Source organism: Schistocerca cancellata, chromosome 1, assembly GCF_023864275.1.
Source record: "Schistocerca cancellata isolate TAMUIC-IGC-003103 chromosome 1, iqSchCanc2.1, whole genome shotgun sequence".
NCBI classification, from domain to species: domain Eukaryota; kingdom Metazoa; phylum Arthropoda; class Insecta; order Orthoptera; family Acrididae; genus Schistocerca; species Schistocerca cancellata.
The window spans coordinates 1,191,825,846-1,191,839,715 of record NC_064626.1 but is presented as its reverse complement, the minus strand read 5'-3'; the positions used below and the strand labels follow the sequence as shown (position 1 = coordinate 1,191,839,715).

Sequence of the window (13,870 nt, the reverse complement as noted above, 5' to 3'; positions counted from 1 at the left end):
TTCATTCTTTACTACCATTTTACACATAAATTATTATTAAACACTGTTGCATTTGTTTAGACTTGTACTAAATAACATAGTGTATCAAGCCAAAATATGTGTAATTTTATTTTCAGATCATCCTGAGTCCAAAACAAGTCAATACAGTACCTCTACAGGTTGAAATGTTGGAGAAGGAAGTTACAGAACTGAAAGCAGCATTAAGTGATTCAAAGGCACAGAATTCATATTTATGTGGAATCATTGAAGAACAAAAGTAAGTAGCAGGTGTTCATACTTACTTCTGGTGTAAAATTATCATAAACAAATTTAAGTTTTTGCACTCATGTACACCTCTGTACTCTGTTCTCAGAATCTGTATCTTTAATGTGGTCAGTACCCCCCTCCCCATGAACCATGGACCTTGCTGTTGCTGGGGAGGCTTGCGTACCTCAGCGATACACAGAGCTGTACTGTAGGTGCAACCACAATGGAGGTGTAGCTGTTGAGAGGCCGGACAAACATGTGATTCCTGAAGAGGGGCAGTAGCCTTTTCAGTAGTTGCAAGGGGGCAACAATCAGGATGATTGACTGACCTGGCCGTTTAACATCAACCTAAACGCCCTTGCTGTGTTGGTATTGCAAACGGCTGAAAGCCAGGGGGAACTGCAGCTGTAATTTTTCCCAAGGGCATGCTGCTTTACAGTATGGTTAAATGATTATGGTGTCCTCTTGGGTAAAATATTCCGGAGGTAAGATAGTCTCCCATTCGGATCTCCAGGCAGGAACTACTCAGGTGGATGTCACTATAAGGAGAAAGAAAACTCCGTTCTATGTATCGGAGCGTGAAATGTCAGAAAATTTAAAAAGGGAAATGGATAGGTTAAAGTTAGATATAGTGTGAATTAGTGAAGTTCGGTGGCAGGAGGAACAAGACTTCTGGTCAGGTGAATAAAGGGGTATAAATACAAAATCAAATAGGAGAAATGCAGGAGTAGATTTAGTAACGAATAAAAAAAATAGGAGTGCGGATAAGCTACTACAAACAGCATAGTGAACACATTACTGTAGCCAAGATAGGTACACAGCCCACACCTACCACAGTAGTAAAAGTTTTTATGCCAACTTGTTCTGCATATGATGAAGAGATTGAAGAAATATATGATGTGATTAAAAAAAAAATTATTCAGATAGTTAAGGGAGATGAAAATTTAATAGTCATGATGGACTGGAATTCGATAGTAGGGAAAGGAAGAGAGGAAAAAGTAGTAGGTGAATATGGACTGGGGGTAAGGAATGAAAGAGGAAGCCACGTGGTAGATATTCGTGCAGAGCATAAATTAATCATAGTTAACACTTGGTTTACAACTCGCGAAAAAAGCTTGTACTTGTATACGTGGAAGAGGCGTGGAAACACTGAGCAATTTCAGATAGATTTTATAATGGTAAGACAGAGATTTAGGAACTAGGTTTTAAATTGTAAGACATTTCCAGGGGCAGATGTGGGTTCTGACCACAATGTATTGGTTATGAACTGAAGATTAAAATTGAAGAAACTGCAAAAAGGAAGGATTTTAAGGAGATGGGACTTCGATAAACTGAAAGAACCAGAGGTTGTTGATTAGGGAAAGATGGCAAATTCAGGGGACAGCAATACAATAGAAGAAGGAATAGGTAGCTTTGAGCGATGAAATAGCAAAGGCAGCAGAGGATCAAGCAGTTTAATAGATGAGGGCTGGTAGAAATCCTTGAGTAGTAGAAGGGATATTGAATTTAATTGATGAAAGGAGAAAGTATAGAAATGCAGTAAATGAAGCAGGCAAGAAGGAAACAAACGTCTCAAAAATGAGATCAACAGGAAGTGCAAAATGGCTAAGCAATGATGGCTAGAGGACAAATGTAAGGACGTAGAGGCATATATCAATAGGAGTAAGATAGCTACTGCCTACAGGAAAATTAAAGAGACCTTCAGAGAAAAGAGAACCACCTGTATGAATATCAAGTGTGCAGATGGAAAACCAGTCTTACGCAAAGAAGGGAAAGCGGAAAGGTGTAAGGAGTATATAGAGGGTCTATACAAGGGCGATGTACTTGAGGACAATATTATGGAAATGGGTGTAGATGAAGATGAAATGAAAGATATGATACCGTCTGAAGAATTTGACAGAGAACTGAAAGACCTAAGTCAAAAAACAGGCCCCGGGAGTAGACAACATTCCATTAGAACTACTGATAACCTTGGTAGAGCCAGCCATGACAAAACTCTAGTCTGGTGAGCAAGATGTAGGAGATTGGTGAAATACCCTCAGACTTCAGCAAAAATATAATAATTCCAATCCCAAAAACAGCAGGTGTTATCAGGTGTGAAAATTACTGAACTATTAGTTAATAAGCCATGGCAGCAAAATACTAACACAAATTCTTTACAGATGAATGGAAAAACTGGTAGAAGCCGATCTCGGGGAAGATCAGTTTGGATTCCGTAGGAATGTTGCAACACACAAGGCAATACTGACCATGTGACTTGTCTTAGAAGATAGATTAAGAAAAGGCAAACCTACTTTCCTAGCATTTGTAGACTTAGAGAAAGCTTTTGACAGTGTTGACTGGAATACCCTCTTTCAAATTCTGAAGGTGGCAGGGGTAAAACACAGGGGGTGAAAGGCTATTTACAATTTGTACAGACAAGAAGCTTTCAAAATGTGGTGCTACAGAGGAATCCTGCAGATTAGATGGGTAGTTCATGTAACTATTGAGGAGGTACTCAATAGAATTGGGGAGAAGAGGAATTTGTGGCACAACCTGACTAAAAGAATGGATCAATTGGTAGGACATGCTCTGAGGCATCAAGGGATCACCAATTTAGTATTGGAGGGCAGCGTGGAAGGTAAAAATCGTAGAGGGAGACAGAGATGAATACACTAAGCAGATTCAGAAGGATGTAGGCTGCAGTAGTTACTCAGAGATGAAGAAGCTTGCACGGGATAGAGTAGCATGGAGAGCTGCATCAAACCAGTCTCAGGACTGAAGACCACAACAACAACAATGTGATCAGTAATCATTTTTAAATGACATTTTAGAGCAAATTACTTTTTCTGAAATGCAGTGAAACTAATTTGCAACAACAAAGGATCCTGGCATGAGACCCCCACATTTAACAATACTGTTCCCTCTGATCTGTCAACAAGAATATATTAGAATGTTTTAAATGAAACATTGTATTTCTTATGAGAACTATCTGATTTGTAAATGCTGAACAGAATGCGATGGGTAACATCATTGTAAAATATTGATTTCAAAAATGTTTTTGCATTAATGAAAAACAATTAAATACTTATCATGATTTTTCAAAGTATCTGTGGCTGAGCTTGTAGTATCAATATACCTTATGACCTTATGGTATTGCTCTTGTGGTCTGAATTTGTAAAGTGTCTGTGTACATATTAATTCACAGTTTAGAGACATCATAGTTTATTTCCAGATCCAATATTTCTGACAATTGCTTCACATTTTCACTAATCCCAAATGTATGAAGTTACATTGTGTTTCAATTCCATGTTTCATTAATAATTGTAGAATTAGGTAAAAATGACATTCACAGTAATCTCCCAAAAAAAAGAAGAAAAAAAAAAAGTAACGCCACTCCATAACATTGACAAGACTAGACTCAACTATTCTCCTCAAGAGATGAACAAAGACTCTGTTACATAAAAAACTATACAAAGATAGCACAGCTCTTTTGTGCAAAGTACCAGCGATACATTTTACAGTATTAATGTCTGTCTCTTTCCAAATCCAACAAATAATTTTTTTTCTGTGTGCTTACATTAATGTTTACCTAGAAAATGACTCAGAATGCAAAAAAAAGTATAGAAATATATAATTATATATATTTTTGAACATAATTTTGAAATGGAATCTCTGTACCAAATATTGATACATGCTAACTGCATATGAAAGAAACAAATGGAATTACCTGATAATTAACTTCTTTGCAATCAGAGATAAAAATTGGTTCCCAAAAATTACATAAAACATGAAAAAGGATGACATTATAAATACCGTATTTACTCGAATCTAAGCTGCACTTTTTTTTCCGGTTTTTGTATTCCAAAAAACCGCCTGCGGCTTAGAATCGAGTGCAAAGCAAGCGAAGTTCTGAAAAATGTTGGTGGGTGCCGCCACAACTAACTTCTGCTGTCGAATATATGTAGCGCTACACAGGCATGCTTTGTAGGCACGAAGATAAATACTGGCACCAAATCCTCTGCGTCAGTAAATAAATTTAAAAAAAAAGGTGGAAGACGAGCTTTTTTTCTCTGGCCCGCATTTCGACCACTGCATTTTCATACATTATCCAACTAAGTAAATACTAATTCCGTATTGTTCATCTTCGAATGTAGCAGCATTTCAATGTACTACGAAAATCCGACTGGCAAGACTGTTTGCGATGTTTGTCAATATGGCCAACTGTACATTCTGAATTTTTTCCTACCTGTGAGAAGAGATGGTTGCTAATAGGAACTTCTATGAATTGTGAATCACATGCAGTATTCTCTTCACCATAAGAATAATATGAATATAAACATTTTGCCATGTATTGTTTCGTGTTTGCTGCTATCTCATTTAAATCCTGTCTGCCTAATAAACTACGAAACTAGAGTGAGACAACAGCAAACGCAGAAGAATATACATATCATGTCATGTTTATAATCATATTATTCTTATGCCTAATAGTGATACAGTCAGAAATGAAGCACAGCAATTGACTAGATTTTTAAATCTAAGATGACTCTAATTTCTGTGCAGAATGTAATGTACTAAAGGGCGCCTGCAAAGATTTTCAAACGGAGAAAAATTTTCGCTAAACTCTCGTTCAGAACATCTTCTATCATACACAGTGTATTATTTGGCTCTTGTTGTTCATTATCAAAGAAAGCAGCAGTGTAAGTAACAACAAATAGCAGTCTCTTGCCATTGTTTCGCTAATGAGACGATTCCTCTCTTCTTCTTTTTTTATTGTAAGTGGTGGTAGTGCGCACAAAAGCAAGCCATGTCGCGAGCGGCGACAGGCCATAGACACGCACTATCAGAATGCGACAAACAATGCATGACACAGTACAGTAATGCATTTTGAGCGTAGAGTGATGTTAACACCTATAACAAAGAAAACGGCGCTTATCAGATCAAAGAAAATAAGCAATCAATTCAAACCAGACGAAGCACGTGAAAAAGGAAGGGTACCCGTATAAATAGGGACGGAGCACCTGACTCATAGCAATGGCTACCTGGTAAAGCTTAACTGCTAAGGTTACGATTCGAACCAAACTACTGTAGCTGTATCATTATTCATTCGACCTAAATTGTGTTTCATATTACAATGGACCAACTTTGTTTCGATTTGGAGATGCGGCCTAAAACTTTTCTCTCCCCTTGAATTTAGAGTCTCAAATTTCAGGTGCGGCTTAGATTCGGGAAAAATTTTTTTTCCTTAATTTCGAGTCTCATTTTTCAGGTGCAGCTTAGATTCGAGTGTGGCTTAGATTCGAGTAAATACGGTAATTGTTATCATAAAATCCATCTATCCTATAAACTTCCTTATTGTACATCTGATTTGCAACTTTTGAAGAAGCAGTTGAAAAATGAATGGAATAGATAATTTTGTTAAGTAGGGTTTGTATTGTAAAATACTGTTGAACAAAGATCCTTCAGATACTGCTCCATTATAAACACCACTGGCTTCAGATTCTGATTTGGGCTTCATCACATAGAACATATCCACTTACTGTGCACAAAGTGCTTTCTAATTGATAATCAGTGCAGTGTATTTTCAAGTGTTTGGTAACACCACTGGTTTCAAATTCTGAGTTTAATCTTCAAACGTAACCTGCATATTTGGCACACTATTTCTGTGCTCGTCTGTACCCAGCAAGGTAATCATCTCTGTTAGTTCTTCAGTAACTTCGAAGTCTGTGTTAATACCTCTAAAAAATAACAAGACGTGGGCAGTATCAGAGATCCCTGTAGATTTGACCACGACTGTTGAGTACCAAGCAATATAGATGCTTTATCTCGTAACAATTTGGCAAAGGTACAAACATTATCTCCAATACGACACATCACTGTATTTGCTGAAAGTGTAACTGCTTTACATTGTTGGGTTTTGTCAGAAAGCAGTTCTTCAGCTGTAATTAAAATGTTCTTTTTTATCAAACTGTGCACCATATGTTTTCTCCTAGTTGTGACAAATACTGTATTCCTTAAGAACAGAAATGACTTCATTCTAGACAGCAAACCATTGGTTTATTGTCTCTCTCTAGAACAAAATATTTCACAGTCCTCATTGTATTGAACATATGACATTCGCTATCCACTGTTCTATCTCTAGTCTCAATGGACACATTTCAAACATATTCAAAGGAAAGAAAACTTGAGATAACAGCAGAGCAAAATCAATCAGGAAGTCTGACAACTGCAGGCAAAGTGCTCCAGGTGACATCTGTATTATTTAGGAATAACTGAAAGCAATGTGCCTAGCAGCCCCTCTTACAGTTAAGTGAGCAGGAAGAAGCTATTTTAAAAAGTTTTCACTCAAGTGTGGCCTTGATCGAATCCTTCGCAGGTCATTCTATCCCAAACAAGAAGTGGCAAAGCACACACATCACATACCTCATTGACAATATGAATAAATGTGTTATTAGACAGTAATCTCTGTTCTATATGTTTAAAGATTGTCAGATGTCAGAATAAAAGAGTAATATGCAAATGTCTCAACATAATTTTAAAAAAAGGCATACTACTAAAGATTTTATGAAAAAATGGTGTATCGGATTTACAGTATATATATATATATCATGATTCTTGCTACTGCTAATTCTCTTATCTGCAGGTTTGCGTTAATAGGTGAAATGTATTTTATTCATCTCGCGGGTTACAGAATTTCAGAACATAAGTCTTATACTGATGTGCAGGAGACATGTCAGGGTTACAGTTTACTAATTTAAAATTTTGTCAAATTTACAATATTACTTGCTGAGGAGTTCATACAAGATTCTGTCTAACACTGTTTCTGAATTTGCATCCACTGTAACTAACATAATTTTTTTAATTTTAAGGATCCACCTCAAAGTATCACTTCATTGTTCATGAAATCTTCAATTACTTGTAGCATCTGTCACCCTTTGAAAATTGTGTAACTTGCTTTTTGGAATATTTAGCTTCATATTTATTATGCCCCCCCCCCCCCCCTACTGTTTTGTTGTACTTTCTCATGGCTATATATTGAGGAGCCTAAACATACAATTTTAAGTGATGTGAGGTGAGCATAAAGTATTATGTAATTCTTGTGTTGTAAGAGTATTCAAAATGATTTTTTTATGAATAGATTAGCTCTGTTACGTACGAAAAGAATCACCTCACAGTTGTGTAGAGAGGGGACAGTTAATGCTTTTGGGTCTTTAAATAATGGTTGACTCAATGCTCTTGGCTGTGCACTGCACGTTATGAAAGATTCGTTTTTGCAGCTTTAAGATTTGTATAACGTTTCCTGAGTTTCCCCAAAAAATTATGCCATTCCTAATATCTGCTTCAAAATAGCTATACTATGCAACTTTCTTGGTGTCTATATGAATAACACTGGCTAAAATTTCCATTGCAAATGCAAGGTTGTTTAATTTATTTGCTAGTTATTCTATATGTGCATTTAAATTGAAATTTCTAACGAGGGGACTTTCCAATCTCGCAAATTCAGTTCGAGATGAGACTTCGCAGTTTAATAGTATACCTCAATGGTGTCCGCTCGTAGAAGTCTTAAAGCACACTATCCAGAAAATCCAGAGAAAAAGGGGCTCTTAAGTTGTAAGCATAGCTCATACGCACCTCATATACTGTCAGTTGTAGCATTCCAGTATACAGGTGAAATAGCTCAGTCAATAGTGTGCTAGAGTGTCATACAGCCGATCCGGGTTCAATCCTACCTGCAGGCTTGATTTTATTTTGTTATCCCAGACAATGTTTGCATAGCGGGGTGCTGCTCCATCTTGTTGATATATGACAGAGGCAAGGATACCATCCTGTTGCAACTGTGGCTCCAAGAACAACTGCGGCATATCCAGGTAGGTTGTTCTGGTAATTGTCTTTTCAGCAAACATAAACGGCGCATAGATACTATCTTTCATGAGACCAAGCCACACTGACTTTGGGAGAATCCCTTTGCCACTCAGTGCCTTCATGGGGTTGCTCCTCTGCCCAGATCCAGCAATTGTGTTTTTTGACGACACCGCAGACATCAAATGTCGCCTCGTTGCTGAACATAACATGATTCATCAGGTCCTCCTTGGCTACAACCTCCAAAATACCATGAAAGATAGCTGCTCATGCCACGTGGTCTTCATCCTCTAACTGGAGACGCACGTGCATATAATATGCCACCTTTTTAAGGGTGTAGTGAAGCACTTTCCACACTGGATTTCAGCACGGATAGTTCACGACTCAGCCGGCAGATAGATGCCATTGGACTTCTTTTGATAGCTTCCCTCACATGCTGTACAGATTGTGGGCTGACCGGTGGTCCCCCAGCACATCTCTCATCAGCTGCAGATCGTGTACGCCGGAATTTGTTGATGAGCATCTGAATGCCAAGTCTTTTAGGGCATCCTTCCGATACTTTCTCTCAAACAGTCTCCGGACCCCAGCATAGGTTTCACCACGTAAACGATGTTCCAGAATTGTGATTCTTTTTGCAATTGTTAACATTGTGATGTCTGTTCATGGTACCTGTAACAGAAATAATCCACATGTACGTTTTCTGCAAAATGGATACTTTCTTTACGGGCACCCTTATAAACAGGTCATGAAGTGTCAAGGCCTGCTTGGAACTAATCGAACATGGGCTGCTACAGTGCCAATTCATTCCTGAATTTCACTGAGACTGGAGTGTTCTGTGCTGTGAAATATTATCAGAATTTTTACAATATTGTGAATTAAATAGTGTCTGTCAATGGAGACATCGTAAAAGTATCGGAAACCGCAGATTAATTATACAGTGTAGTGTCAAAGGTGATGTTGAAAGATATACTTGTTTATTATAAAAGCGTTCAGCCTGACTGGGTTGCATCCAAACTTGTCTCTGACGATTGTCTGGTTGAAGACATATGCAACACTCATTGGTGAAGAGAATGTGATGCCAATCCTGAGCAGTCCATTCGGCATGTTGTTGGGCACACTGCACGGTGTCGTGGTTGCAAAGATGGACCTCTCCGTGGATGTCAGGAGTGAACAGTTTGGGTCATAACACGATGTCCTGTGGCTGCATGAAAAGCATTATTCAACGTGGTGGCATTGCTGTCAGGGTTCCTCAGAGCCATAATCCATAGGTAGCACGAGCCGTGTACCTCCTTCCTGGTGGAATGACTGGAATTGGTTAGCTGTTTGACCCCCTCCGTCTAATAGGCACTGCACATGCATGGTTGTTTACATCTTTGGTTGGGTTTAGTGACACCTCTGAACAGTCAAAGGGACTGTGTCTGTGATACAATATCCACAGTCAATGTCTATCTTCAGGAGTTCTGGGAACCAGGGTGATGCAAAACTTTTTTTTTGATGTGTGTATTTATATTGAGAGGCAAGTCCTGTGTATAAAACAGGAATAAAATTGACCCGAGGATTCAGCCTTGAGGAACAGCTTGACACAGTTTTCCACTCTGTGACGTAATCTTCTCAAATTGATGCAACTATTACCCTTTGTTTCTTTTCCATCACAGATGATTCACACCATTTCAAAGCCATGTTCCTTGTTTCATATCTGTTGAGTTTGAAAAGCAGCAGAGCATGGTTTACTGATACAAATGCTTTTATAAGATTGCAGAATTCGTTGCAACTTCAGTTTTCCTATCAAACAATGAAATAATGTTTTCAATAAACTCATTGTGCTTTTACCTTGTTGGAAACAATAATGGTTATTTGAAACATTGTACTATGTGATGAAGCTTTGAATCTGTAAAGTAGCAATTTTTTCAAATATTTTTGATATGACTGGGAGTATAAAAACAGTGATGACTTACATATGATCTTTTGAATCTTTTTTAAATAATGATTTTACTTCTGGATATTTTAAAAGATTACAGAAGTAACCTTCCTCAAACAATTCGTTTATTATGAGAGAGAGGGTGAGCTATTATTTTGTAATAGCTACTGAGTCCTCCTCCTCCTCCTCCTTCTTCTTCTTCTTCTTCTTCTTCTTCTTCTTCTTCTTTTGGGGTGGGGGGGGGGGGCGGCAGTATGACAATATAAAAACTTTTGTTGAGACTGTGTTCAATTTTTAAGACATTTACTGATATTGCCTTGCAAACTATTTACTTTCTGCTCATAATTTGCTACATCTAAATCAGATTTTCCTACATTTATGAAGTACTCATTGAAGAACTCGGATATTTGAGCTTTATTTACAACAGAGTGTATCACCTTAAATTTTTAATGTTGTGTCTGGTTTTATATGAGTGTACATTTTATACCCTGGTGGAGCTGTTGTATCACTTAATAAAATCTTATTTCAGAAAGACCAAGGACAGTGAAAAAGAAAATGAAGAAACTGATACTACAGATAATAGAACTCAATGTAACACAAAACTAGATGCACAGAATCCAGTTGAATCTAGTGCTAAGCCCTTAGGAAACAAAGCAGAAACGACTGCTGCAGATCCGGATTTAATTCTGAAACTAGAAGAAGCAGAGAAGCTTATTAGAAAATTACGTCGTGAGAATGAGGACCAACGCCGCGAGGTATTATTTAATTGCGTAAAATGCCTGCGATATAATGTCCTGAATGTGTTAGTGGCTTTCTGATTAGCATGTACAGATTTATGAATGAATGTTCCTTTTAATAATAATTGTAAGCATTGTAGCATAATTAAAAATATCCATAATATATTTTTAAAGGTTTTTGTGGTTTTGGCTCGTGCTTTGCTTATTGTGAAGTAGAAATTCTAAGACATATGGACAAGGCAAGATAAATTATCCGACAAGATAACAGATGTGTAAAGAACCCACTGTTGCATCACTGCAGTCAAAAAACTTGAAAGAGAACAAACATTATTGTTTCAGAATCTATCTAGAATTGAAAAAGTAAACATACAGCACCTGTTCTCAACATAAATTGCTGTAACCGTAACATTGCCATTCATCTTCTTTACATGAGTTTGCAGAGTTATGTCACAAATTCCTTTATTTCTTCCATATCTGTGTTTAGCGACGTAACGTTTTGGTGCAAATGATGGTTTGCAAGTGTGTAACCTCCCCCTCACTTATCGACCTTAATGACAGTGAAAAATTAAACCGCGTGTACCTAATGGCAATTTGGGAAAAGCAATCGTCACCGAAGTTAATCTGTCGGTAAAGAGGGAGGAAAGGGTTACACCTAAATGAAAGGAAAAATGCTAATGAAACAGGTGGAAATTAATTTTGAAAAGGGATAAAGTTAATAAAGAAAGTAAATGTGCGGCCGTTGCGTTAACAATTAACTAGCGGTAATTAGATATTGAGATTTGGGGGAAATTACGGTCGCCAGTCCTAAGGACAATTAGTATAGTAACTGAAAAAGAAAGGTTATTACACATATAATTAGCACTAGAAGCGTGGCAACTGAAGGTTGACACGTGTAGTGTGAAAACTGGAAGTTTGTCAGAAGTAATAAATTTCGCTACACTCTGACTTAATTTAGCAAAAGAATTAATAAAACCGGAAAATCGAAAGTTAATTTAGTGACTGAAGTTAATAGTGAGCTTTCTTTCTGAAGCACATCGAAATTCAGTAAAATATGGTTAGTCTTGGACTACCTCAACAATCATTTCAAAAGCTACTTGAATCTACGCAATTTAGAAATAAGAGATTTAACTTTGAACTTGAATTAAATGATTCTGAACTATTAACAATAGTAAAATTTAGTACGTACCAAGCTGAGCTGCAGTCACAGGTAAGCTAAAATACGGTAACAAAACTCGCACTCTGAATTTGTGCTTGTGTAATCTGAATATTGTAGCCAGCTATGAATACCTTAACTGAACTTTGAAATTAAAGCAGTGAAATCGAATGATGCTGGCGTTTGAATTTCAACGACACTCGGGTTCATTCCGGAAAAGAAAGGGACCCTGCTTGGTAATGCAATTGGGACAATGAGCAATAAAGGTTCATGCTAAGTTGCTGTAATTTTGTGATGCAACAATTTTAAAAGTTTGAAAAGCTGAGGTCTGCCATACAGTTTTAAAACTTTACGTGCTTCCAGTCTTCCTTGTTGGTTGATTGAAGGTTTGAAGCCGTCGATCGAGGAGGTGGCGACAGTCACTCATTGTCGGCCGTCGCTGTTGCAGAAGCTGGATGTTGGCGCGCCTTCTTCTCGACACGGTCACCAGACGAAACGGGTTCTTGATGTGCGCCAGCTAATGCTTCCCGTCCGCGACACCATGTCAGAAACTATCATTGCAAGTCAAGCACAATTACATGCTGCCAAACCCCGAAAGCGCAGCAACTCGCGGGAGCTTCACACAACACACCTGCTCCACTGCACCACCCCAGCCAGACTCTCTCTCTGCCCAGCCCGCGCTCCACGCGGAAGAGTTAACACTACCAAAGATCCTAAACACTTTCGTTCTCCACACGACCTATCGATGTATTCGTTCGATAGTAGAGTTTTCCCTAGGCCAGACCCAGCGTATAAATACAAATAATATTCACAAAACAAACCAATTATACATCGACATAAGTGCATATATATACAAATAGTAGAACAATTACAATATACAAAGACACAGAAATGTTATATCTTCAGGTAACAAAATAAGGAAAAAAATTTGCAGTGCAGTAGATGGACATAGGAGGATATGCATTTCCGGCGTTACACGTGCCCCACATTGTCTGAGGATGTTCGTGTAACCTAAACAGACTCAGAAAATGTCCCAAAAAAGAAACAGCGGAAATGCATGTGCTCAAAACATCAACAAAATTTAGTATTCGTCTAATTAAGCATAAATCAATTTTTAGACCATAATAATTGAGTGGAGACACTCCTAATCTTATTCCACTCTGTGATCTTGCACAAAATAAAACAGGTTGACAACATATTAAAATTCATAGAAAACATAGAAAATGGTTTAGCTATTCCAAAATCGTCAAAATTCGTAACACTATCAAGAAATGGAATACTATTTACAAAATTAATCAGAGTACATGGTCATAAAAACAGGTAGATCAAAATACGTAAATTAATTATTAATTACATAGAATACACATTTTATATAACCTTTTCATAATTAATACTCTCGCCATGAAAGTCCACTTAACATTAAACAAGAAAATAATATACAGCAGATCGACAAAAACATAAATATTGACAGCAGAATTCTTTCACATCAGCTGTACGGGAAGAAAAACAACTCCGCCTTCCGTACTCGCAAGTACAAAGAATGCCGACAGTGGCACAAGAGCCGACAGCGGCACAAGAGCCGACAGCGGCTCTGCCTTGCCAGTATTGTTGCGCCCGCCTGTGCGGCACGCTTGATCTCACTCGCCCTTGTAACGGTATTTCCAGAATGTCCGTTTCACTGAATTCTTTCGGAAAAACTCACTCCTGGGTAATCTCAAAGAGTCCATTAACACTATCACAGTGGATAACTCGACACTGTCCATCATCACACACATGTACTAGCCTGAAACTTAAAACAGCATCTAAGTAAATCGGCAATGACTAGTAAATCACACATTCATTAAATCATACAGCTAGTTACAAAATCATATTTACATTCCTTAATCTACTACTGTGACTCAGCTGAAAACTTAAACTAGCAGCTTGGATTTTTCAGTAGATTAATAATCAGTTTCTCTTAAATCATTTAGTAAAAAT

General features: G+C 37.7%; 1 protein-coding gene across 4 annotated transcripts in view; it reads left to right on the top strand.

Moving 5' to 3' along the window:
• LOC126094478 (uncharacterized) overlaps nucleotides 1-13,870 on the top strand; it is an 81,300-nt gene that overhangs the window by 51,832 nt on the left and 15,598 nt on the right. For all 4 annotated transcript variants that reach the window (XM_049908874.1, XM_049908881.1, XM_049908891.1 and 1 more), the window contains 2 exons: nucleotides 117-256; nucleotides 10,533-10,758. In XM_049908874.1, coding sequence (XP_049764831.1) covers nucleotides 117-256; nucleotides 10,533-10,758 — 366 coding nt within the window. The remainder of the gene's footprint in view (nucleotides 1-116; nucleotides 257-10,532; nucleotides 10,759-13,870) is intronic.